At 47.2% G+C, this 26,738-nt stretch overlaps 1 protein-coding gene across 2 annotated transcripts in view; it reads left to right on the top strand.

Annotated features, from left to right (window-relative positions):
- Positions 1–20,666, top strand: part of ESYT1 (extended synaptotagmin 1) — a 71,029-nt gene extending 50,363 nt beyond the window's left edge. Inside the window, exons 19-32 of one of the 2 annotated variants that reach the window (XM_033137939.1) lie at positions 410–492; positions 2,715–2,763; positions 2,858–2,947; positions 4,105–4,200; positions 5,994–6,065; positions 6,835–6,921; positions 9,063–9,206; positions 9,563–9,726; positions 12,064–12,123; positions 12,497–12,595; positions 14,074–14,205; positions 15,323–15,425; positions 15,515–15,564; positions 18,188–20,666. In XM_033137939.1, the coding sequence (XP_032993830.1) occupies positions 410–492; positions 2,715–2,763; positions 2,858–2,947; positions 4,105–4,200; positions 5,994–6,065; positions 6,835–6,921; positions 9,063–9,206; positions 9,563–9,726; positions 12,064–12,123; positions 12,497–12,595; positions 14,074–14,205; positions 15,323–15,425; positions 15,515–15,564; positions 18,188–18,221 (1,263 nt within the window). In that variant the 3' untranslated portion in view covers positions 18,222–20,666. The remainder of the gene's footprint in view (positions 1–409; positions 493–2,714; positions 2,764–2,857; positions 2,948–4,104; positions 4,201–5,993; positions 6,066–6,834; positions 6,922–9,062; positions 9,207–9,562; positions 9,727–12,063; positions 12,124–12,496; positions 12,596–14,073; positions 14,206–15,322; positions 15,426–15,514; positions 15,565–18,187) is intronic. The other variant, XM_033137947.1, reaches the window with a different exon arrangement.
- The last annotated feature ends 6,072 nt before the right edge of the window (positions 20,667–26,738 follow it).

Raw genomic sequence — 26,738 nt, 5'->3', positions numbered from 1 at the left:
TCAGTGTATGAACCTAGTTTCACAAACTTGGCCCATCGATAAAGACATAAAAGCTATGGTTTAAAAATATTCGTAAAAAATCTGCTGTCCTGTCTTTTTTAATTAATTGATTCACATCCTAGTGCTGTCCAATGTTTGATTGGATAATCTAACCAATTATTTGGCCAAACATGAAACCCTACCTAGGCCCTTTCGAAGAGGTGGGGGACAGAATCCAGGAGACCTGGTCTCCCCCCACCACAACCACTTCCATTGCTGGCTTAATGAGTGTGTTTGCTTTGCAGAGCCAAGATCAGAACAAACCTTAGCTTTCACTCTTAATCTTCTAAAGTCGATCCCTGAATGTGTGGCGCTGCTGCTGCTGGTTTGTGTGGCTCTGTATTGTGATCTACTTTGCTATATCCCCCAGGTCATTGTGAGTAACGTCCCAGGGCAGGAGGTGGAGTTTGATTTATATGACAAAGACGTTGACAAGGATGACTTCCTGGGAAGGTAAGTCTGGAGCAAAATGAAAAATATGACAAGCCAGAAACACGCTCACCTCTCTTCCTTTGAGTCGGGTGTGTGGGTTGAGGAAGGTGTGTGGGTTGCCTGAGTACATGCCTGACATGGGAGGAGGGCTCCACTCCCTTGCTATAGATGTCTCCAGTCCCCCAGCCACAGAATTTATACTGGTGGGCCTTAGTAAATCAGAGTGAAGCATAAAACACCTAAAGGCAAGTCATTTAAGGGTGCTTCCAGATGGGTGTTTTTTGTACGGTCGACGGTCTTCGTGCATTCAGAGTTTTTTTGCAGTATCCACATGTTGTCATTGGCATCAATATGCCAGTCGTGATTTATACTTTCCTCAGAAAAATTAAGAAAAACGTTGCCAATGACTTGCTTTCAAAATGTGAACCATTCCTTTGCAATATTAAGACCCCATATGGATGCACCCATAAAAGGTAAAGGGACCCCTGACCATCAGGTCCAGTCGTGTCCAACTCTGGGGTTGCGGCGCTCATCTCGCTCTATAGGCCGAGGGAGCCAGCGTTTGTCCGCAGACAGCTTCCGGGTCATGTGGCCAGTATGACTAAGCCGCTTCTGGCGAACCAGAGCAGCGCACGGAAACGGCATTTACCTTCCCTCCAGAGTGGTACCTATTTATCTACTTGCACTGTGATGTGCTTTTGAACTGCTAGGTTGGCAGGAGCAGGGACCGAGCAAAGGGCGCTCACCCCGTCGCGGGGATTCGAACCGCCGACCTTCTGATCAGCAAGCCCTAGGCTCTGTGGTTTAACCCACAGCGCCACCTGGGCCCACCCATAGATATTTATTAATTTACAGCTTTGTAGGTAAAATACAGCTACTTTTCAATCATCTCTATGCATCTCCTTACACAGACATTGGGTAGAATACTGCCTCCACATTTGTCTTTGTATCTTCATTAGCTTAACCACCAGACTTCTAGCTTTCTTAATGAAAGCTGAACATTCAAGGTAGGAGCCTAGATATTTCCATAGCCCCCACTCCCAGTGGATCTGGGCTCATTTTTAGGGGGTGCCAAGGTTGTTGAGTATTTTTTAGGCCCGGGAGCCACTGAAAACATGTGCCGCATTGACAACCTTAAAAAGCACCGAAAAAGCATGCCACGCCAACTCCCAGTCCATCCAGGGTCTGCCAGAACGCTCAGGGAAGGTTCCGGAACTAAGTTCCAGAGTGTTTCGACTGAAAAAAAGCTCTGCCCTCCACACCATACAGTACTAGAATTGGAGGACCCAGGGGTCTGAATGTGAGGCTTTGCAGACTGGGCTGTAAGTTTACGCTTCCAAGAAAGCACTAGAATTGAACACTCTGCCATTTTTTACATCCTTTTGTATCCCTGCATCAAACCACTCTCACAGGCCCACTTTTGGGCCTGTGAATCAGGGCAGGCTGCCTGAAATCCTGGAGAGCTGCAGCTAAACAGTATATGGAGCAACTGTCTCGCTCAGTTTAAGGCAGTTTCCTATGTTGTTGTTGTTTAGTCGTGTCCGACTCTTCGTGACCCCGTGGACCAGAGCACGCCAGGCACTCCTGTCTTCTTTTGTCCATGGAGTTTTCTGGGCAGGGATACTGGAGACACTTGCCGGTTCCTGCTCCAGGTGGATCACGTTTAGTCAAAACTCTCCACTATGACCTGTGCGTCTTGGGTGGCCCTGCACAGCAGAGCTCATAGCTTCCCTGAGTTATTCAAGCCCCTTCGCCATGACAAGGCAGTGATCCATGTTACCACACTGCAAGTTTACACCTTATGTCAACGTTTAGTAATTCCCTTGCTTTTTCCTTTAGGACTAATTGCAGTCGTTAACAGTCATCAACAGGTTTCCCACACCCACCAGCCAATCACCCATTCCCACCACCCTTCTGAGTAATACCCCTCCTCACCCTCTCATTATATATAAGGGTCTGGTGACTTCTATTTCAGTGTATCTGAAGAAGTGTGCATGCACACGAAAGCTCATACCAAGAACAAACTTAGTTGGACTCTAAGGTGCTAGTGGAAGGGATTTTTTTATTTTTTTATTTTGTTTTTAGTAATTCCTGGTAGCCTGTGCATGGATTGCAAACTAGGATGAGGCCCTGTGCTTCGTGTCACCTGGATCGTGGTGTTAACTCAGTTTTGTAGGATCTGTGACAGACAAGAAAACCATTTGTTCTTCTCACTCACCTCTTCCTCCTCCATCCCCTTTCAGGTGTAAGATCCCTCTGAGACGAGTGCTAAGCCAAAAGTTTGTCGATGAGGTAAGTCAACGGTACCAATGGCACTGCAGGGGGCGGGCAGGAGATACCAGTGTGCAGCAGCTGTGCCGGTCTTACCCCCTGCTCTTGGTTTCAGTGGCTCCCCCTAGAGGATGTGAAGTCAGGACGGCTCCATGTGAAGCTGGAGTGCTTACCCCCCATGCCCAATGCTGCTGAGCTGGAGCAGGTAATTGGAGAGAGGAGGGAGCAGCATTGAGAAAACTGCCCCTATAGGGATGGAGGTTGGGGTTGTTAAATTTCTATGGCAGCTTAACACTACTAAAAACTATATAAGCATTAAAAGCAGAGCACAAGTCCTCCCCACAGGCTTTCCAAACTAAGGTTAGGCTACTCCACTCTGAAAGGAGAGCTTCTCCTCAGATTGCCCGCTCTAGAGGAACTAATGCTGGGCCTGAGCCCTGCTGGTTTTTCAGAGAATACTTCACTCCCAGTGAAAGAAGTGCTCTTTTCACTTCTTGCACAAGAAGTAGGAGGACTTTGCAAAATAATAACAACTGAGGGACAGGGGCAGGATGCGTGCGCTTACTTTGGGAACACGGGGCTCCTTTCAGGGCCTTCTGAAGTGACTGTGAGAACACGCCATGTGTCTCATGGTCACTTCGGAAAGCCTTGCTGGGGTGGGATCTTGCCAGTTTAGAGCACCACGCCACTGCGAAGGAACATGGGCTTTTCTAATGTTTTAAGAGCTTGTTTTTGGCTTTACGGAGGCCTCTCGCTTGCTCATAGCAGTTCGGGGTTATTTGAGCACAAGATTCCTGCCTCACAGGGCTTCCTGGAGTGACCATGTAACGTTGCATGACCACATGGTCACTCCAGGGAGCCCTGTCCGTCTTACCAGCGAAGAGCCCTGCAACTTGTTCAGTCCCTATGTTAAGCACAACCACCTCCCTAAAAAAAAACAACAGATTTTTGGGTTTCTTGAGGGAGGTGGTTGTGCTTAAGCAAAACCATGTTTTCTCCTGATACCCTCATAGAGGCATAAATGAAACTACTATTTCTGTTAGCTCAGGCATTTGGAAACTCTTACGTCCAGCCCTAAGGATATTCGAGCTGGGAGAGGGAACATGGGGCAGCCAGCTGTTTTCCCTGACCTGGTGCCCTCCATATTTTGAGGGGGTACAGCTCCCTTCATCCTTGGCCATGCTGACAGAGGCTAATGGCAGCTGGAGTCCAATGACAAGTGCCTCTCTTTGATGTGAGAAGGCCATCTTGTGATGAGTTGCTCACATGATGAGCGCAGATTACCAAGCTATCATGCGACAGTCATAGTTTTGAAGGATGCTGTGTCTAAGCATAGTCCTTAACGTGTGTCACTTTTCACAGGTATTGATGGTGAATAGCTTGATCCAGACACCAAAGAGCGAGGAGCTGTCATCCGCCCTGCTGTCAGTCTTCCTTGACAGGGCAACTGACCTGCCGGTGAGTGGCAGTACAGATCCCCTCTCCCTGCTGGGGCTCTGAGCTCCTTTCAGAGATCAAGAGAGCTAGGTAGTGGCCAATCGCTCCTTGGACATCCTAAAGAGCTCTCTCTCCTTCAGGTCTAGCAGAGGACTAATGTGGAATATTGTATTGGACCTTAACTAAGGATCCATAACTAAGTCCCAGCTCAGCTGCAGACTCCAGGCCTAATTATACGTCCTGTTAAATGTATAATGTACAGCTTCATCTCTGGTTCTGATCCCCTTTTAATACTAAGCAGGGGACACCAGTGTGCATTGAGATAGTTTAAAATCACCCCCTACACACACACACACACACACACACACACACACACACACACCGAGTGCCACCTGGGAGTGTTTTCTTAGCCTAAGTCTCATTGCTATACTGGTAGGGGCGGGGTGATTTTCACTGGGATCATGGCTGGGAAGGGCAGGGTTTTCAGTTTATTTTGCAAATTTATAAACCACTTCACAGCCAGAAGCTGGGAAAACAGCGTATAATAATGCACATTAAAATGCAGCAATGCAGACTTAAAGCAACATTTCTACAATTGTGCAGTTAGACCTCCTTCTCCCTTTTGCTGCAGTCTGCACTTCATATTAAATTAAAAGCAAGCCAGGAATGGCTCGCTCAGTGGGGCAGAGCCACAGCAATGGCCTCCCAGCAAGGTTGGGGTTGTGTGGCCCTACCAGTGGGAGTGCTGGATGGGATTGGCCCGAGCACCTGCACAGCCCAGACCTCTCTGCTACCTCACTCCTACCCCTCCTGGTCAGCAACAGTGATGCTGCTGCTGGGAGGCTATTGCCACAGCTCTGTTCCACCCAGCAAACCACTCCTGGTTCTGGAAGAAGGAGCAAAAGGCTGTCCTTTCCCTGTCTTACCTAAGCTGTCCCCCGACCCCCATCCTAGCTCCAATACAGGAAATCAGCCAGAAGGGCAGGAAATTGATTACAGCCAGACAGGGCGCAGCAAGATGAGGCTGGGGAAGGGGAGCTACGAAAAACAGACTCCTTCCATCTCCACTGTACAAATGAACAGGGAAGGCACAAGGATTAAAAAATTATGCACTGCTGTGTCACCATAACATCAGTTTTGCCCCTCGCTTGCATGCCCTTGGGAAAGCCACTTGTTTCCTCCACCTGTATGAAACCAATAGGAATAATTTATTATTGGCCAAGTTCATTTTCCAACATACTTGGAATTTGTGTCGGCTGCATTGTAATGTAAACATACAGACACTGTTCCTCTCACAATACAAAGAAGCAAAGAAACCCCACCCATAATTTACCTCCCCTTCAGCTATGCAACTACGGATTTAACAATTTAATGGCACAAGGGGAAAAAAACTATTCTTGTGCCTGGCTGATTTTGTATATGAAGTCCTGTAGCGACGTCCAGATGGAAGTAAATCAAGCAGATGATGACCGGGATGTAAAGGATCTGCTACAATTCTCTCTGCTCTCTTTCTAACTCGGGTAGCATAAATTGTCTCTATTGAAGGCAAGCTAACACCAGTTACCCTTTCTGCAATTCTTACAGCTTGTTGGAGCATTTTCTTGTCTCTCTTGGAGGCTGTATATACAGTAGTGTATAGAGGTGCTTTGCAGTCATGACGAGAATACATAAGGCATGTTCGAAAACAGAATATAGGGCTTCCCACTTGAGCAAATTGTTGGCCTGTGCTACGTGCTTAGACATGCTCAAAATACACACAATGTCTACTTATAATCGTGCACCCTAGAAACTCTCGACTGTTTTCTCTTTCCCAGCTGCGGAAGGGTTCAAAACCCCCAAGTCCTTACGCCAGTCTCTCTGTCCGCGGTGTCTCCTATAAGACCAAGGTAAAGGCATGGGGGGGGAAGACATGGTGGTGGTTGTTTTAATAGGGAAAGGGTTGTGCTGGAGTGGATAGTAAAGAATTTCTTCAGGGCAGGATGTGGGTAGGCGGCACATGAGCAGTCCAAGGAAACTGGCAAAGAGGTTGAGGTGGTGGAGCCAGGATATTAGAGGGTGGTGGCATAGCTGGGGTAAGTGTGTGTGTGCAAATGTGTTTCTGTGCACATGTACAATATTCACGGACGCTGGTGGTGCTGTGGTCTAAACCACAGAGCCTAGGGCTTGCCGATCAGAAGGTCGGCGGTTCAAATCCCTGCCACGGGGTCAGCTCCCGTTGTTCGGTCCCAGCTCCTGCCAACCTAGCAATTCGAAAGCACGTCAAAGTGCAAGTAGATAAATAGGTACCGCTCCGGCGGGAAGGTAAACGGCATTTCCATGTGCTGCTCTGGTTCACCAGAAGTGGCTTTGTCATGCTAGCCACATGACCCGGAAGCTGTCTGCGGACAAACACCAGCTCCCTCGGCCAGTAAAGCGAGATGAGCACCGCAAACCCACTGGACCTAACGGTCAGGGGTCCCTTTACCTTTACCTTTAATCTCAAGGCAGTCATCTAAATATGGTTTGAACTAGCTTTCCTTTCCCTCCATTCTTAGTGGGATTTGTTTGATACTGTCTTATAAACAGCTGGCTAACCTCAAATTGTGATATTTTCTTCCCTTTTGTATTTTCTAAATGCTGAGAGATTTTATCATGGCCTTGTGTCTCTGCCCTCAGGTCTCCTCTCAGACGGCAGAGCCAGTATGGGATGAAGCTTTTTCCTTTCTTATCAAGAGGCCCCATGCAGAATCTTTGGAGTTGCAGGTAGCCCTTTCTCGCTCTCCCTCCCTCTCCCTCTCTTTTTCTTTCTCCCTCCCTCCCTGACACACACACCCTGAAGTCAATCTGTCCTTTCTCCTGGGCACCACCATCTCCTCTAAGTCAGCTGGGCCCAGAATGCCTGTCCTCCTTGTTGGGGAGAACTTCTGGCCTCCCCTGCTACAGTGGGGCAATCTGCAAGCAGCAGAAGCCACAAGAGATATGCTTATGGCCTAATTCACACAACATCAGGTGAGAAAGTCAAAACCGCTCTGGGAGCTGACCACTTCATACTGGATTTCTGTGCTTCAGCCAAAACTCACTGGATGGAGTTACGCAAACAAGTCACTATACTCTGAACCCTTTGCCCAGACTTGCCCAGAACTCTTAACCAGTGGTGGCTGGTGCCCTTTGGGACTTGTAGGGCAGAAGGCAAGGGAGGCCAACAGTAGGTGGAGCCAGAGCAGATGACAGACAGAGCCGCCCCCAATTTGTCATAAGTAAGAAGGCAGGAAGTTGGGGGCTGGCTGGGGTGGGGACTGAGCTTGGTGGGGCAGTGCCCCACACATTCTAATGGGCCAGCCTCCACTACTATTAACATGCAGTATATCAGAGCAGGGAACCTGTGTGGTGTAGTGGTTAAGAGCGGTACACTCATAATCTGGTGAACTGGGTTCGCGTCTCTGCTCCTCCACATGCAGCTGCTGTGTGACCTTGGGCTAGTCACACTCCTCTCAAGTCTCTCAGTCCCACTTACCTCACAGAGTGTTTGTTGTGGGGGAGGAAGGGAAAGGAGAATGTTAGCCGCTTTGAGACTCCTTCGGGTAGTGATAAAGTGGGATATCAAATCCAAACTCCTCCTCCTCCTCCTCCTCCTCCTCCTCCTCTTCTTCTTCTTCTTCTTCTTCTTCTTCACTCTATGGGCCAGATCCTTATCCAGAGCATGCTTGCAGGCTTGGAGTGACGGGTGTGGCTTTCATTCCATCATGTTCAAAGTGTTTTGAAGTCCTGATTTCAGGACTTCAAATACCATGCAAGGAATGAAAGTTTTTTATTTTGTGTTTTAGCAGGAGATCCCATGCAGGTTTGTTGCCAGGGAACCCAAGAGCACAGGGGGTATATGTCAGCTCATGGCAAGCCAGGACAGGGAGCAATGGCTTGCAACTTGCTTCCTTTCAAACCTTCCCTCTTCTATGAGCTACATCCTGGCAGGGAAGGGAAGGGAAGGGAGAAGAAGCCTTGGAGATTTCGCACATTCTCTCAACACAGTTCCTACCAGAGGACCCTTTACCAGGCTGCCCCTTGATAGTTTCAAAGATTTTAGGGTACAAAAGGGGTTCTGGAGGACTTTCGGAGGAAGAGAGAGGAACCTGCCCCATTGTATATGGGGGGGGGGGGCTGTGTGGAGAGAGTCTCCTCCTTTAAATTCCTGGGAGTTTACCTTAGTGAGGACCTCACTTGGAAAATCAACGTATCTCAGGTGGTCAGAAAGGCCCAACAGAGACTCCATTTCCTCAGGGTCTTGCGAAAGAATAATGTTAAACAACAATTGATGAACTCCTTTTACCAGTCCACAATAGAAAGTGTCCTTTCATATTGTATCACAGTATGGTACGCTGGCTTGACGGCCACAGACAGAAAGTCTCTACAGAGGGTGGTGAACACAGCACATGATATCATGGGCTGTCCCTTGAGTCCACTAGACGACATCGCAAGGGATCGTTGCCTTAGGAGAGCAAGAAAAATTATCAGGGGTGACTCACACCCCGGCCATCACCTCTTTAATCTTCTACCCTCGGGCAGGAGATATAGAAGTATAATCCGCCATACCAACGGGCTAAAAAATAGCTTCTATCCATGGGCTGTTGGGCTGTTGAACAGAAAATAACAGAGCGCAACTGACTTGCGAGGTGGTGTGTTGTGCGATAAGCACACAGAGTGCAATGAGATTGAGTGTTTGGGGGGGGAGGCTCGTTTAATTTCATTCTACACAGGTTGTACATTGGCAATAAAGGCATTATTATTATTATTATTATTATTATTATTATTATTATTATTCCAGTACACACCATGTGTGATCCTTTTCCTTCCTGCCTACTTCACCTGTGAAATTTTGATCGGTCCTCACCTGTCTGTCGTTCCCACAGGTGAAAGATGATGGGCATACCCTGGGCACCCTGTCACTCCCACTTGAGCAGCTGCTGTCAGCAGAGGGGCTTGTCCTTGACCGCTGGTTCCAACTCAGCAACTCTGGTCCTGCCATCCAGGTCCTGATGCGAGTGCAGCTGGGGGTAAGTGGCAATGTGGGGAACAGCTGCTCTGAATCAGTATAACAGGCTCTGACCTGTTTCCCTACGGATTATTTCCTTTTTTTAATCGTTTTTCATACGTAACAATATGTAAAAAATTGCAACACACAGAAGTCGGGTCTGGTCTGGTCCGTCTGGTACATAATACTACCTTTTGTCCCATTGTTCTTATTTTCGTAATGTGTAGGGGGGACGTGAAGAGCCGCTGTGTTGCTTTATCTTCACCTATTAGGTCTCTCCAGCGAAGTTCTGGTGAAGCAGGTGTTGAGGTCCCAGTTCTTGACCACAGGATGAATCCTAGGAAATCATCTTCCATGTTTGTTTGCCTCGTCCCACAGGTTCTGATCTCTCAGCACTCAGGCGTGGAGGCCCTTCATGCTGTGGCAGGAGAAGAGAATGAGGAGGGGTCCCAGAAGGGATCTGAGACGGAGCTGTACATCCGGGAGGATGGAGACTCTGGTTCCACTCAAGAGCTGCGCCAGCGCCTGCCACAGGCCAACAGGTAAAGAAGGGTGACCCTGTGGGGTGTGGAACCCAGCAAACAGTTTGATCTTGTTCTTGCACAATAAAATTGAGCTCCTCAGTCCAGGGATTGTCCTCCAGGGGTTATTGGACTACAACTCCTATCATTGGCTATCCAGGCTAACAACATCAGGAGGGCCACACATTCTCTATTCCTGCCTTAGCTCCTTGCGGAGGGTAAAAACACTGCCCTTTATCTTAGTGCCTCTGCTGCAAGGATACCGCATTTTCTGATGCATCAGTAAGAGAGGCCGAGGGTCACTGGATCGCTTTCCTGGCAGTCTTGACTCCTCCTTCCTCCACATCTGATCGCCTGACTCTCGCTCTCTGACTTCTTTGCTTGGGCCCACTTTTCTCGACATGTTTGGCTGATCTGCTGTGCTGTCCCACTGGCAGGAGGGGTGTTGGTGGGGATCACAGAGGCCTCTTTAGAGGGAGGCAACTTTTCGACAAGGATGGGGAGCCCTGGCTCGCAGGCTGTCGGATTTAATTCAGCCCTGTCATGCAAACTTCACAATTGCAGCTCTTTCCTCAGCAAGAAGATCAAAGCGGAGAACAGCCCTGGCCACACACACCATGAGCCATGCTGAGCCACGTGGCTCAGGCAGTGCATTGGGAAGGGAAGAGGACTTTGCTGCCACAGGGTTGGCCAATGCTGCTGGCTGCTGGTACTTTACCCACTCCTTCATTCCTGCCACAGGCACCCACCTGATCAGCTGCCTGCAACGTGGCATCGGCGCAGGTGCTCTCCACCCCATGCTTTGCCACGACAGCAGCAAATACAGTTTAAAGTACTTGGCTGTCACTGTGGCAAAATTTGAAGCCGCCCAGGCATTCATGGGTGCATCCTCAGCCAGAATGCCTCTCTCTAAATAAGGGCCCCTTCTTCAGAGGGAGGGTATTAGACCGCTGCTAATGCAGCAACCAAACAATGATAGTGAAGAAGAGATGGAGGTAGCAGGGGGAGGAAGGAGACAGGGAGCAAGAGGAGGCAGTCTCAGGGTGGGCTGCCCACATCATGTGGCATCAACTTTTGTGTTGGCCCTGGCAGAGAGGTAGACTTGTGTTCCAGAACTTGTCTCAGTTCATTGTGTGCATTGTTTCACATCACCAGAAGTGGTTTGCGGAGACAATAAGATACAAATATGTAATAAAAATAGATTAAAACTAAATCTATACGTAAAGGTAACGGGACCCCTGACCATTAGGTCCAGTCGTGTCCGACTCTGGGGTTGCGGCGCTCATCTCGCGTTACTGGCTGAGGGAGCCGGCGTACAGCTTCCGGGTCATGTGGCCGGCATGACAAAGCTGCTTCTGGCGAACCAGAGCAGCGCACAGTAACACCGCTTACCTTCCCGCCAGAGCGGTACCTATTTATCTACTTGCACTTTGACGTGCTTTCGATTTGCTAGGTGGGCAGGAGCAGGGACCGAGCAAAGTGAGCTCACCCCCGTTGCAGGGATTCGAACCGGCGACCTTCTGATCAGCAAGCCCTAGGCTCTGTGGATGAGTAAAAAGTACTCGTCCACAAAGCCACCCTACAACAAAATAAGTGCCCCACCCACAACAGCCAAAAGCCGGGTCATTACAGCTGTCCAAATGCCTGGAAGGTCTTTTCCTGGCATCAGAAGGAAGGCAAAGTCAGCGCCAGGAAAGCTTCCCTGGGGAGAACATTCCTCAAGGCGGGGGCCACCACAGGAAAGGCTTGTTCTCACCCTCCAACATCTTTTGGAGATGGACTGCAGAGGAGAGCCTCAGATGTTAATCTCTGAGCCTGAGTAAGTTTATATGGGGGAAGGTGGCACTTGTGACTACCAAACTGGGCAAGGCTCTATAGGTCCAAAGCAGTATACAGTTTTGGGGGTGCAGATGTTTATTGAAGTTTGATGCTTTGGATAGCTCTAATGCAGGACTTGTTTTCCATCTGTTTATTGGTGTTATTTGAATCATTCCACCGGGAATACTGAGTTCCTTTTGCCTTTTTCACAGTTAAGACAGATCAAGGGTGTTTATATGTGTTAAAGTCCTTGGTTAAAAAAAAAAAGTAAATACCAGGTGAAACCTGCATGGAATTACTAAGTTAGATATAGGCCTCTGTTTCCATTGGAAGTAACTTGTGGTGTGCGATTGTGTGTGGCTGTGTGTGGGTCAGGCCCTGCTTGCTACTGGAATGGATCCCCCCCACAGCTTTCCACCAGGGTACCACGGCCCTTGCCCCGAAGAAGGTTCCCCACTCCTGCTTTAGAGTCTGAATTCTGAGGGTGTGAAATCGAAGCCAGTACACTGTGGGCTTTTGAATAACATCTTGTTGATGCAGATCGGCTGAGTGGCCTTGGAGCTTTTTGCCAGAAAGGGAACAACAACGCTTGCTGTTTATGTACGTAATATATTTAATACTTTAAAAGATGGGAGCACTAATCTGCTCCATGTCTTGCAGCACGGTGCTCATTTGGGCTTTGGGAACACCAGCAAGTCTGCTTAAACCCGCCCCCCCAACCCCCTGCAGCAATGAGAGCTGCTTCTTCAGCCCTCCCTCACCGCTGTACCTAAACATACTCATCGCACATGCATTCTGCTCCCTTAGCATCTGTGGGGACAACATGGACGAGGCTTTTGCCATCACATTTCCTTCCTCCAGCTGCACGTGCTGCCAAAAAAAGTGTCAAAACGTCTTGCCCTTTCCTCTCATCCCAGCCCCATGTACAGCCACGATTCCCCTAATAATCAGCTTTGTGTGTGTCTTTCTGCAGTAACCTGGAGCTGTCAAACTCGCCCCTGGGCCAGATGAGCCTCACTGTCTGGTACAACATGGATGCACGCAAGCTCATTGTCATCATACACGCCTGCAGGTGAGGGCTGGAGGGTGGCTTGATTTGGGGGGAGTGGGGCAAAGAGATGGCTTTGGCATGAGGTTTTCTTAACTGCACGTAGAAAATGGGTACATTCTTGGCTGTCTTGCTGGATTTTGTGCTACCACCCAAAGAGGGTTTTTACTTTATGTATGCTTTTTGACTCTTGGCTTCTATACCAAGTGGCAGTTAAAAAATAAGTACTGTAAGGGCACTCCCAGGTGACCTGATTATTGATTATTGCTGGTACATGGTTGGAATAATAATTAATAAAAGACAGCCCAGTGTGATTGCTATTCATATAGTTAGCATAGAGTTGTATCTAATCCTAGCCCTACTCAGAACAGACCCATTGCAATGAATTGTCATGACTAACTTCAGAGTGTGTCTACTCTGAGAAAGGACCAGGATTGGGTACAACCTCTAGAGAGGATTTCATTTCCATGCTAATTTGATTGTTGCATCAGAACAAACATTTCTGCCTGCCTGCCAGATGGAACAATCTCCCTTCTCCTCTCCCCACACTGTTCTGGGGTTTCTATGGACCCTGACCCCCAACTGACTGAGAGGAGGGGAAAGTCCTGCTGAACCAGCTCCCACTTGCCCAAATACTTCGTTGAATCTGTCCCAATATGTGTCATTAGGTTCTTGAAAGCCCTCCTTGCATTTCCTTGCTATTCCCTCCCAAACTTTGCCGCTTTGACCTCATGGGATAAAGACAAAATCCACAAATGGCTTTTAGGCAGGGACGAAGTGTTGGATTTGGCTCTATCTAACTCGGCCAGCCTATCTACGTGGTTCCCTCGCGTGAAGGCAGTAAGATCTCTGGCCCACTATCTGAGTGACCTGGCGAATCCTATGCAAAGAAGAGCCTTCACACTTGCCCGCTTCCACTCCATTCCTACAGCATTCCTACAGGGTATATTTTCCAACACTCCTCCTGATCTTTGCCTTTGTCCGTACAACAGGGGAAAGATAGAGGACTTTATTCACTTTTTCTTTCACTGCTCTTTATATGACTCAATAAGACTGAGGCTCTTCCTATTAATTCCCCCGTCCATCGTCATGGAAGATGACTGCATGAAATACTTATTGGTGGACGCCAACCCCATGGTTACCCGCAGTGTGGCCATCTATATTTTGCAGGCCCTGAAACTCAGGGCCACCTCGATAGGTTAACTTTTTTTTTTTTAAGCCCTGGACTTTTGTAAACATTCTGAAATACCCATAGCCACATGATTTATTACTGCTTTTACCATATCTTGTTTTATCTACCATGATTTTATATCCGTTGTTTAGCAAATGTATCTAACATATCTTGTATAACTGCGGCAGGTTTCTGCCTGAATTCTTTTCTATGTGCTATGGCCAATTGTCTAACGCAATAAACTTTGATTTGATTCCTTGCATTTGATTTGGGGGCACTGAATGTCCCCACCCATCCTAATCACCACCACCTCTCTCTGCCTTCATTTCAGAAACCTTAAGTCAGGTACCAAGGACACACCCGACCCCTATGTCTCCCTGATCCTACTGCCTGACAAATCCCGTGTCACCAAGAGAAAGACAACCGTGCGGAAGAAGACCCACAATCCTGAGTTCAATGAGAAGTAAGGGGGGGGTGCCATTGTGTGAGGGTGGGTGGGTCACCAGCTCCAGGGAACTGGAGCTGCCTCTAGCTTGAAGTGAACAATCAGGTTGTTTGGAGAGGACCAGAGGGTGGCGACACAAGAACGGGCCTTTTCTGCAGGGGGGGTGCTCTTCCCCAGGGAAGTTTGGCTGGTGTTTTTATTACATGTATATTATACCTTTAGGCACTAGGTGAAAATGTTCATTTCAACCAGGCCTTTGGCTGATTAACATTTTATGTCCTTTTAAATGGGGGGGGGGAGGAGCTTGTTTTGTTCTGTGTTTTTATTTTTATGCTGTGAATTGCCCTGAGATATATAGATGAAGGGCAGTATACTAATAATAATAATAATAATAATAATAATAATAATAATAATAATAATTAGTATTATTCAGCATCACTACATAAAATAATAATAATGGGACGCGGGTGGCGCTGTGGGTTAAACCACAGAGCCTAGGGCTTGCTGATCAGAAGGTCGGCAGTTCGAATCCCCACAACGGGGTGAGCTCCCGTTGCTTGGTCCCAGCTCCTGCCCACCTAGCAGTTTGAAAGCACGTCAAAGTGCAAGTAGATAAATAGGGACTGCTCCGGCGGGAAGGTAAACGGCGTTTCCGTGCGCTGCTCTGGTTCACTAGAAGCAGCTTTGTCATGCTGGCCACATGACCCGGAAGCTGTCTGCGGACAAACGAAGGCTCCCTTGGCCTATAGAGCAAGATGAGCGCCGCAACCCCAGAGTCGGACACGACTGGACCTAATGGTCAGGGGTCCCTTTACCTTTACATTACTTAAAAATAACAATGCTGAAGTGGGGTCACCATTACCAAGCTCTATCCATGACACCAGATAATTTTATTTTGGGTTACTTAAAGCTAACTATTACTCCCTGCTTCCCTACTTGCAGTCACTAACACAGATTAGATTCCCTGCTCCAACCCTATGCATGCATTCCTATCGAGTGTGTTTCGTCGGTGGGAGGGTTATGAGTCACAGCTTTACCATTAAGTAACTCTTCTGTTTGCCAAAAGGGGCAATTAAAATTTGTGGGGTAATCTGTATGTTAAATAGGCCTTGATACTCGCTTGCCCTTTCAACAGGTTTGAATGGGATCTGACGCTGGACGATGCCCAGCGGAGGAAGCTGGAGGCCTACATCAAAAACAGTGTGTCTTTCATGTCCCGAGGGGAGCCGATAGGAAAGGTATGGAACTCGGGAGGAGCTGTTGTTTAAGGCTCATCATTGGAGAGGAGCCGGCATGTGACTGCTTCCTCTGTGCTTCTCCCTCCCAGGTGCACATCGACCTCTCGCAGAAGGACCTGTCACATGGTGCTCCCCAGTGGTGAGTACAGCAGGAGGGGCAGTTGCCCCTTAGCGTATCCAGTATCAGTGGGCAGGCAGAGGAGGTCTTGCTACCTGGGCCGTCGTTTTCATAGAGGATGCAAAACGTGATTTGAAGGAGGGATCTTCTCATTCTTGGGACTAGGGTAGGAAAACAGATTGTTCCATATGCCATGCCACTGAGGACAGACCTGGCATAGCTCCGTTGGTCGAGCATGAGACTCTTTATCTCAGGGTTGTGGGTTCAAGCCCCACATCGGGCAAAAGATTCCTGCGTTGCAGGGGGTTCAGCTATAAGACCCTTGTGGTGCCGTCCAACTCTACAATTCTGTGAGTCTAGATTCTAAAATTCAGTCTTTTGTCCCTTATTGACTACATGGAACAGTGAAGGTCTTTCTCTATCCGAGGGACAGTGAAGTATTCCTGGTGGAATCCACATTGAAGTCACTGTGGCACTTGCGTTTTTCAGCAATGCAGTTGCTGCTCATAGGGCACATTCTATGGAATACAGCATTGTCCCTCCCTTGTCTTCCCACCTGCTTGGAGTGTTAGTACAAGGTAATGAGCAATCCCTCCATTGACTTGCATAGGAGGAAAGGAGAGGCTAGATTCCTAGAAGAATCTGAAGAAGTGTGCATGCACATGAAAGCTCATACCAAGAACAAACTTAGTTGGTCTCTAAGGTGCTACTGGAAGGAATTTTTTATTTTGTTTTGACTATGGCAGACCAACACGGCTACCTACCTGTAACTAGAAGAATCTGGTGTGGGTGGGGGAGAACCTACCCAGCAAAGACCCTGTTTACCCCAAGGATCCCTTTTGAAGGAGGGGTAAGATTTCTGGGGTTCTGGCCTCTTATTTCTTTCCCTTAAAGAAGAAGCTGAATCCTGGAAAACAGCTGGTGGGAGGAGAAGCCCACTGCCACCAAGGACCTTTGCAACGACAGGGCCCTTGCTGAGGAGGTGGGATTTGCACCAACCTCAGCAGCTGTTTCTTGAGATCCAGCCTCTTTTTCTCCACTGTGAAGAAGGTGAATGGAGGGGGTCACGCTCTCAATGAACTTGAATAGGAGGGGACAAGAGGATGCACCCCAAAAACAGCTGCAGAGTGAATGCAGCTGCTATCACAGTTACATTCCTACTCACACTGAAGTTTTCAGGGGAAAGGGCTTTTAAAGGTAACCACAGTTGCACTTTAAAAGGAGCAGCATTCAAAACAAAACAAAACAAAACAAAACAAAACAAAACACAACCCTCTGATGTCCCTTCAGTCAGAGAAAAATGGGATGATAAAATGCCCACCCCAACAAGGTTAAGTATTAAAGATGGAGCAAGGGAGGAAGGTTGGGGGGGGGGGAGGTGCCAAACTAGTTCTGTGAAGCCACGCCTGTTGATAATAAACAACATGCAGCTGTTTTATGTGGAAGTACCCAGTGAAAGAATCATGCAATAGGTAAAGGAGGTCCTGAAGGAATCTGGAGTTCATGGAGGCAAAGGGACAGTAGTGGTGGCCTCCTGGGCAAAAGAAGCCAGAGCACTGAACAAAAATGTGCAGAGCTAATATGGATTGGACCCTAGTCCTGGAGGCACTGTCCACTATTTCCCTTTTTCCTCACTCACCCATCCCTTTCCCCTCCATCCGACCTTGAATGTGGCTCTTTCATAAAACTCTCTCCTGAACTTGCAGCCTAGGCTGCAAGTACATATACAATCATTCATAACAATTCATAGAATCATAGAATTGTGGAGTTGGAAGAGTCATTTAGTCCAACTTCCCTGCAGTGCAGGAATCTCACCTAAATCATCCATGACAGATGGCCATCCAACCTCTGCTTAAGAACCTCCACGGAAGGGAGTCCACAATCTCCCGAGGGAGACTGCTCCACTGTCAAACAGCTCTTACCGTCAGAAAGGTCTTCCTGGTGTCAGAATTTCCTTTCTTGCAAACTGAATCCATTTGTGAACACCCAAATCAACTAACAAGCATAAAAATAAGCCCACAGATGTTGAGATCTCTAGAGTAGAGCCACAGTTGTCACAAAATCACATTGAGCATTAATTCTGTGATTGGAACAGAGTGATGACTACCCAGGCACCTACCCAGGGTGGCAAGCTGGGACCTCCTGATTCACCCTCTCCTTCAAGCATTGCTGTTATAAGCCTGTGTAGGGGACAACCTTGCACACAACCATCTAGCAGTATGGGGGCATTTCCTCTGGTGGGCATGTTGGAAAAAGGAGGGTAGCTGGAAGATGTGGAACGGGAGATGCTGTACCAAATTCCCTCAGACTTCGTAGTGAATTTTCCGCAGTCATAATTAGGCATTCTCGAGCATCCTCTGTGTCTTACAAGGGCAACAGATGCTGCCTAGTCTATTGACATGTAAATCCAAGGACAAGGAAAGGAGCTTGGAGGAATGTGAGCTCCCACGGTTCTTTTTAGGGTGCATTCAGTGACTTACAAATACCAGGACTTACATCCTCCCGCCTCCCCCAAAGTGGTATGAGATGTGGTTTCCCTTATTGTAGTGATTTGGGGGGTTTCAGGGTGCCTTAACAGCCTGGGAGCCATTCCTTTGCGGTGTTTTGTGCCAGAAGGACAGCAAAGACTCTCCTTATCTTGCAGGTACGATTTGAAAGATGACAAAACCAGCTCCTAATCTCCACGGTGCCTCCTGTCTTGAAACTTCACCATCCAGGGAGTTGAAGAGCTGGCATTGACACTGCTACCACCTGTCACCTTTCGCTGGAGGATTCCAAGCTCCCCTGCCTGCTGGACGGACTCTTCAGTTGTATCTGTTTTTTAAGCAATCATAGTGTCTGTCGTGTTCTTAGAATCTTCTTTTTTCACCGAGAAGTGACTCCCGGGTGGGTTTTTGAGGGATTCGCATCCTGCATTCACCCTGTGTGCTTCTCTCAACACTGCATACCGCATGCTGCCTTTTTTTTTTTAATTGACCAAAGAAGTGGACCTTTTTCATCCTTCTGTTGAGGATGAAGTTCCTTACAGGCTCTCCAGATGCCGTAGGCTGACGCTTTTTCAGCGGCCACTGGAGAAGAAGCTAAGAGGGCCAGGAGTGAACGGAGCCTGGGCAAGGGGGTTAGCTAGAGAGGTACTAGGAGATCCACATGGAGGGACCAAATATTTCCCCAGAATAACACTTGGGCAAATAACCTCCTTTGGAACAAAGGGTTCCACACCAGGTCTTTTTATCTAGAAAGGGAACATTCTGCAACAACCCTCGTCCTTGGTTTGTTTGGCTGGGAAAAGCAACTTGAATTCAGTTCTCCTGCTAATACACTTTTCAAATGGCATTCAGTCGTTTTGAGTGACAGGATTTGAGGGTTGGAGAGCGCAGTGGCCAAGCCAAATTTTTTGGCCTTTTTTAAATCATTCTTTCCCCGATGTGGGGAATCCATGGCTGTGACCTCTATGCATTTAGCTGATGCCTGTCAAGTGACGTAGTGTGCCGTGCCCTGACTATGTGCAGACCCACAAACTCCTGGTAGCAGTTCATGCTAACCTCGCCAAACATCACCTGCTGTTTCTGATTCTGGCTCCTTTAAACTGAATCAGTTTGTTTTTGGCTTCTTGTCCCACCCAGCATTATGCTGCTAGTCTAAACGAATGGACAGACAGCTTTCTTGCAGTATTGTTATTTGTGCCACTCACGTTGCTGTTTTAAAAAAACGAATGTTGTTTGGTGCCTTCTTGCACTCCAGTCCTGGAATCGGTGTGTGGAGTTTCGAACCTCCTCCACCCCAACCTCCCACACCAAGTTCCAGGTCCGTGTGTATTCTGTAGCAGGAAATTCATATTCCGTGCTCCAAATCAGATTTACAGATATGCAGAATTTATCTATCTACCTGTACGCAGAATTAACTTGCAATATTTACACTTTCTGACTGACTTTGAAAATATATTTGCAAGGAAGGATTGGCATGAAGGCTTGGGGAGGGAGAGGAGATTTGCTTCAAGAAGCAAAAGGACACAGAGGGTACATCTCTCGACATACACCGTATGCATGATTTTAAGGTTTCCTCTGCTAGCATGAAATTTTTTAGAGCTGAGCTTTTAGGACCATTGCACACATGAAGACTAAAGGGCCCTTTTTCAGAGCGATAAATCACTGCTTGTAAATTTCAGTGCTGACCTACTATAGTGTTGGGGAAATGGCTTGATTGCTCTTTTAAAAAACAGACCCCAATGGCCGGGCCTCCATTTATTCTTTGCCTTTCCCATATCCCCAGGCTATTCTCGCTTGAGCTGGGCTTGGCGGGGGGCTTGTGGGCAGCATGGACTTCCCCCTCATGGAGCTCTTCAGCAGCTGCACTTGGGGTTGCTGTTGTTGTTTGCCTTTGTGGAGGTTTGTTGTCTGCGTTGTTGCTATGAGAAAGAATCAAACCGCTTTGGCATTATTATTTTTTTGAAATCCACATGGCTAAGCCCACAGGAAGCTAAATCTTGATAGATGGTTCTGCCTTCACAGACCCTGTAATCTGGGCCAGGTGGGCAGGATCATTGTGGCAGAGCAGCTAGGCGGCAGGGCGTGCTTCTAGCCTCTCCGAAATATGGAGGGAGGGGAGCACCGTATTTGCTGCTCTGCCTGGAGCTCCACTGCTGAGCAGTCTTGCCTCTTTGCTCACCTTTTCCCTACTGTTCCTTCCCTTGACAACTGGGAGCCACCAACATGGAACTCTCAGGTCCTGGCCCCCAGTTCCTTTCCACGCATGTGCACTCGCTCTTCCGCCTCTGAAGAAGCCAAAAACCGTTAATTGTGGTCTATTTATGAAGAGTTTTTTTACGTAAATGGCTTGTTTCTACGCGTATGACCGTAGCGATTGTGTCTGACACAGCAAAAGCACCTCCTTGTTGAATCTGCACTGCTCCCCACCCACCCACCCCAAGAGCACGTTGACAGATTTGGGGTTTGGGGGGTGTTTCTGAGTGTGCCTGCAAAGAGCTCAATCACTTGCTGCCTTCCATGCCAAATCGAAGCTCCCGAAAGCACGGCTTTACTGCACGAGTGTGTTTCTGGCACCTGTGCCTCTTGTAGCAGCCACTGTAATTTGTTGTAGCAAATAAAGAGAGGAGGAATATGTGACTCTGCTTTAGTTTTTATTTTCTCTGCTGCCGCTGCCGCCGCCGCCGCCATCATGACCCAAGCACTCCCAAACAAAAGCTTGGTAGGAAAATTGATTTTGTGCATGCAGTCAGTTTGAGGTCCTGCAACTTCAGTGCTCAAAGTGTGCCTTCAAGATTTGAGAGTTTGCATGCACATTAGGACAATGAGGCCCAAAGAGCGACTGGCAAAATTATTCTCATTTTGAAGCACCACATGCTTAACCAGGGTATTTTGGAGGGTGCGCTACCTCCTAGTGATGGTGTCTTAAAATCTCTTCAGGCTGGTTCTTACACAAGACACACACACACACACACACACACACACACACACACAACTTGTGCATCCCACACAGCTTGTGTAGGCATCTAATGCCATTCTAGGTAGCTTTTCAGTGTGGAGCTGGAATGAGAGGACCAATTGCACACTGAAAGTGTGTTAGGCAGCAAATAGGGTGAGACTTGACCTGCCACTCCCATTACTGCTGTGCCATCTCCTGCAACCCCACCTGAAGCGTCCTGCTTGATATTAAAATTTCACATTTTTTAAATAACAAAACTGGCACAGTAGAGCTGATTCAATCTACGGCCTTTGCAACTGCTGCACTTTGTTCGGGATGAGTTATTGCAGTTCAACAAATAAATTATCTTTGGTCCAAATGGCTTGAAAAAACACCATGACCTCTTGCTAAATTTCAAACTTGTTTCTTGATATTGGGCTTGTGCCACTCTCATCGTGTTTGATAGCCAATAAAACATGAAGCTCACTTCTCCAGTTCACCTGCATGCTGAAGCCTCCACACCCGAAGCTTGCAGTATCCGACTCTCCATTCTGAGAGTGAGACTAGCATTGGCACCATCAAATCAGCTGGTATAATTTTTTCATGGGTGAAGTTGGTGGTTCTGAATTGTGGAGGAATAGAGCCAGAGACACTGAAGCTACAAATTGCTGCGCTTTCTTAAACGTGTTTCGGTAATTTAACTGTGTTACAAGTTAATTCGCCCATTTGTCCCACACTTCGGGAACAATCTGGACTTTTAAATATATATATTTGATACAGTTCAAATATATATATTTGATACAGTTCAAAATGTAACCATTTCCCTGTGGGAACAGTATGTCTGCTTTAGCAAGCTGGGAGTGTGACAAGCCCTCGGATGTAGGGCATAGCAGATAAACACATGCATTCTTTTCTGCTGGCATGAAGTCAAAGCAGGTGACTTGATTCCTGTTCTGGAAGGAAAGAAGAGGATTGCCCTTCAAAGAGAGACAGACAGACAGACAGACATACCCCACTACTACTGGACCATTACTTTACCCCTGAGGAATCACCACCATTTCTCATGTCCGCTCTGAAGGTCAACTTCTCCAGGATAAAAGGCAACCCATCACTTAACTAGTAGCCAAGCTCCATATCTTGAAATATACTTCAGTTTCCAGCCTTGAGCTACAATATAATTTGCATGGTTCTGTGCTCCTCCTGCAGTCACCTCTTATTGGTGACTTCATCAAAATTAAGTGGCAAAAAGGAACAGGGTTCCCACGTTTGTGCATGCAGATCTGGCAAGGCATCTTCACATCTGGGTTCACTTCCAGACAAAAGCATTTACTGAGCAAGCAAGTTGTTTTCACATATTTGTGGGGCGGTTATACAACATCACCGTCAAACAGTAATTATCTCACACTTTCCATTTTCCATTCACTTTTCTTACCACAAAATACCATTTACTGTTCTCTTTAAAAGTGGATCTGTTGTGCAAAAGCAACACCCACACACACAATGTCAATCCATGACTTGGTTTTTAGCTGACTTGTCTCAAATTCACCAGCATTTTAAAGGCCACCTGCTGTTTTGAGATTTATGGTGGTAGTTCTGTTCCCTAAACCAGTGCAGGTGAATATTTTTTCTAGTTTCCTTTGTCTCCTTTCCCTTCCTCACCAGACAAGGCCAGCTCTAGAATGTGTTGGGGGCAGGCACTTGCCTGGGGTCCAAGTCCAACAAAGGATGAACGCGCCAAACACTCTTGCTATTCTCATTTTGCGTGGAGCAACCAGTGTGAGCAATGGGGTGATCAGAAACCACCAGAACTCTCAAGTTTGCAGGCCCCCATTCTTTTTGACCCAACGATCCTGAAGCCAGATGCAACCCACTAAGGGAGGGAGGGGGATTTCCCAGGCCTGTGCAGAGCAGCATTTCCAGGAGGAAGAAGAAGAGGAGGAGGAGGAGTTTGGATTTGATATCCCACTTTATCACTACCCGAACGAGCCTCAAAGCGGCTAACATTCTCCTTTCCCTTCTAGCCCAAGGTCACCCAGCAGCTGCATATGGAGGAGCAGGGAATCAAACCCGGTTCACCAGATTACGAGTCTACCACTCTTAACCACTACACCACACTGGCTCTCCTGTATGTCCATGGGGAAGGGTCTTGCCTCCCCAGTTGCTGAACGCCACATAAGAAACAGCAGGCTATGTTACTGCAGACAACCAGCAGGGCCACAAAAGGGAGGCTTTTCAAAGTTCACCCTCCTTTGGTGCCTATACAGTGACGTCTTTCACCCAGGCTGAGAAATGCCTGCACTGCCATTGGCTTTGTCACCTGTCAAAGAACCCTGCTAGGATCTTAGCCAGTCTAAAGGATGACGATAATTAGCAAGCATGCCCGCACACAAACACACAAATCTGATTAAAGGGAAGGCGGTTGAGAGATGTCTGCACCAGCCTAAAACCTCCTTTAATGAAGTTGTATCTGGAATGTGTGGAGGAGGTAGTTTTGGCAGGACAACTGGAGCCATCAATCAAGTCCTCCTTAGCACTCCGGCAGCAGGCTTGCCTTGTGCTTCTCAGCTGCCCTGTCACTCCTCATCTCTTTTGTTAGCGGCTATAGGATAATGTGGGCACCTGGGAGTTGCAAAGGGCATGCATGGAGAATTAATGGCTTCTTTTTAGCCAGTGCTGCCTTCTAGTTGTTTCTGAGCACCAAGCAGATGCAGCTACATCTGGGGTGGGGCAGCTATACATGCACGAGACGCGGCTGCAGGGTGGCATTCCGGAGGGTGTCTCCATTGGCAGCTCCTCCATTGGCAGCTCCATTGGCAGCTCCTCCATTGGCAGTTCCCCTGCTTTTTTGGCAATGGGCTGCATTTGCTCTTAATACAATAGCAATTGTTTAAGCACGTTTCTGCTATTCCGAGCACTTCAGCTAGCTTATCACAAATAATCCTTACAAACGGCCTGTGCAATAGGTCACTACAGTCATTCCTCTATTACAGATTACGTTGTGTGTGTCTGCATGGCTGAAGCTAAGGCTGACGGAACAGTGGCTTGCCTAAGGCCATCCAGTGAAAGAATGGCTAAAATGAGATGGAAGCAGGGACTCCCTGGTCAACGGCTCAGCCTCTTAGCCACCACACTACCCTGCACTGCATGCACCCGGGCTTGTCTCATTTTAAGTTACAGTAGGAGCAGCTAGGGACATGGGTGGTGCTGTGGTCTAAACCACAGAGCCTAGGGCTTGCCGATCAGAAGGTTGGTGGTTCGAATCCCCGCGACGGGGTGAGCTCCCGTTGCTCAGCCTCAGCTCCTGCCAACCTAGCAGTTCGAAAGCACGACAAAGTGCAAGTAGATAAATAGGTACTGCTCCAGCAGGAAGGTAAATGGCGTTTTCGTGCTCTGCTCTGGTTTCGCCAGAAGCAGCTTAGTCATGCTGGCCATATGACCCACAAAAAATGTCTGCATACAAATGTTGGCTCCCTTGGCCAGTAAAGTGAAATGAGCGCTGCAACCCCAGAGTCGTTCGCGACTGGTCAGGGCCCGGGGTCCTTTAAAGGGACCCCTGACCATTAGGTCCAGTCGTGGATGACTCTGGGTCCTTTACCTTCACCTTTACAGGAGCAGCTAATGCTCAATCCTGCCCCAAGAAAAACTCAATTCTACAGCTTCCATTTATTCTGCATTTTTAAAACCATTTTTTTCCTAAATTTGCTCTGGCTTTGCTAGTCATTGAGGGACAGGGGGATCTGTTCTGTGTGGGTGCATTAGCCCCGCCCACAACCACTAGATCTCTTGTTAAGACATCTCTCCTGCATCAGCAAGCATTGCTCAAGCACAGTTTCAAGTGCATCTTCACCACTACAATGGCTAGAAACTTCCTTTATTTAAATGGATAGAGAGAGCGGGATTCTGCAGCCCCCTACCATATTCTGCAGTTTCCCTAAACTGATGTGGAACTGCAAGCCTACATGTAGTTCTGCCAGCAATCTGTTTCTCCTAAGCATAACCTTCCCACCAAAGTTCTAGGAGTAAAAGGAGTCAGTTGCCAAGGTAGGTGTCTGCTGTGTGGAATTTTAATGGCAACATTTAAAAAAAAAAAAAATACCAGGATCATGTGGTGGGAGTGCCCCAAAATCCAACATTCTGGACAACAACCACACGAGAAATATGTAAAATAACCAAGCAAGTGTTAGAAACCACCCCAGAATTGGTCTTACTAAACATCTTCCAAGACAATAATGCCCACTTACAACACAAAGAACTTGTAACCCATCTACTCTCAGCAGCCAGAAACATCATAACCAGACACTGGAAAGACCTGACAGGAGCAAACATGGACCAATGGTACCAAGTAGTATGGGAATCAATATGGCTAACCTGACCCAAAACACTCACCTACCCCACTCACACAGGAAACCAAAGATCACCACCGCTAAACACAAATGAACAATCACACCCCACGCCAACCCTGACCTCTCTCACCGCCAAAGGAGCACAAGCGAACAACAGAGAACCTACACAAACAACGCTGACACCAAACCCTACTCAAATCAAGTAAGAAAGAAAATCGTCACCCCGCCCCAACTCTCTCCCCCTTTTCTTCCTAATGTCTCAACAACAGAAACTGATTTGTAAAAATGTTATATGGAAAAATACGAGAGAGACATTGCACTACCTTTGTAAATCAAGAAAATCTTTAATAAAAATATATATTTTTAAAAAAATCCCAGGATCAACTAAGGAAGAGCCTAGATGGCCTCAATCTCCCCAGATGCCTGCACCTGTGCTTTTGCCACTTTCTGCAACCACCTCCGGGAGAGAGATGTGGTATATGCTTATGTCCAGTGGATAAAAACAAAATGATGAGAACAAAAGTAAGTTAATAAACTGAGATGAGAGGCTTTAGAATCACCATAAGGACTGAACCACAGAAGAAATATTGAGCCTGATAGCTCAATACATGAACACTGTGCTGCATCATAGCTGCTCATTCCTTTTTTTTATTAAGAATTTATTAAATTTTAACAATAAAAAAACACACGAACAAAAAAAACTACAAAAAATACAAAAAACCTACAAACAAACACTTATTTAACTATCCTTATCCTATTTATAAACATTATTTTGGGACCTCCTCGCATCCTCCCTTCTGCGTTCATTTCTAATCTTCTTTAGTAACTTTATAACATTGTAAAATCCAGTGTGTTTCTGGAGCACACGCGACCCCCAGATGTGTAGAAGCGCTCAAATCGCACTTCTTCCATGTTTTTTTTTTTTGTGCATTCGTGATACGCACGCCCGCGTTACGTACCGCGACCCGGAACGGATCATGTACGTAACCTGGGGTACCACTGTACTCCGTTGAATTAATGCATTAAGAAATTATAATTATTTCAAGTGCTTTAAAAAAAGTTCTGGAATTGCCAATTTCAAGTAGGCCAAGAACCACAAAATGATACTTGCTTGTCTTGATCTTAATGCAAGTGTGACTTTAAATAATGATAAATAAAAAAAACTCATTGATATTACTAGCTATATTGTGAAACTGAAACAATGCCCCTTAAATAGATGCTGGGTCTAACTACTTCCATAAGTTTTTTAATATAAATATTAAAAGTTTTATTTATTTAGCTATTTAATACTATACTGTAATTCCAAAATATTTAATCCTCATCCATTGCTGAGTCATGGCATAATGAACGCAACAGAGCACACACTTCCTGAAGGAGTTTGAATTCATAGAAAGTAAGAGCCTATGACAACCTGCAATACTAATTATCCTG

Source organism: Lacerta agilis, chromosome 2 (assembly GCF_009819535.1).
Source record: "Lacerta agilis isolate rLacAgi1 chromosome 2, rLacAgi1.pri, whole genome shotgun sequence".
NCBI classification, from domain to species: domain Eukaryota; kingdom Metazoa; phylum Chordata; class Lepidosauria; order Squamata; family Lacertidae; genus Lacerta; species Lacerta agilis.
The sequence above is the reverse complement of the archived record's forward strand: the minus strand, read 5'-3'. Positions and strand labels throughout refer to the sequence as shown.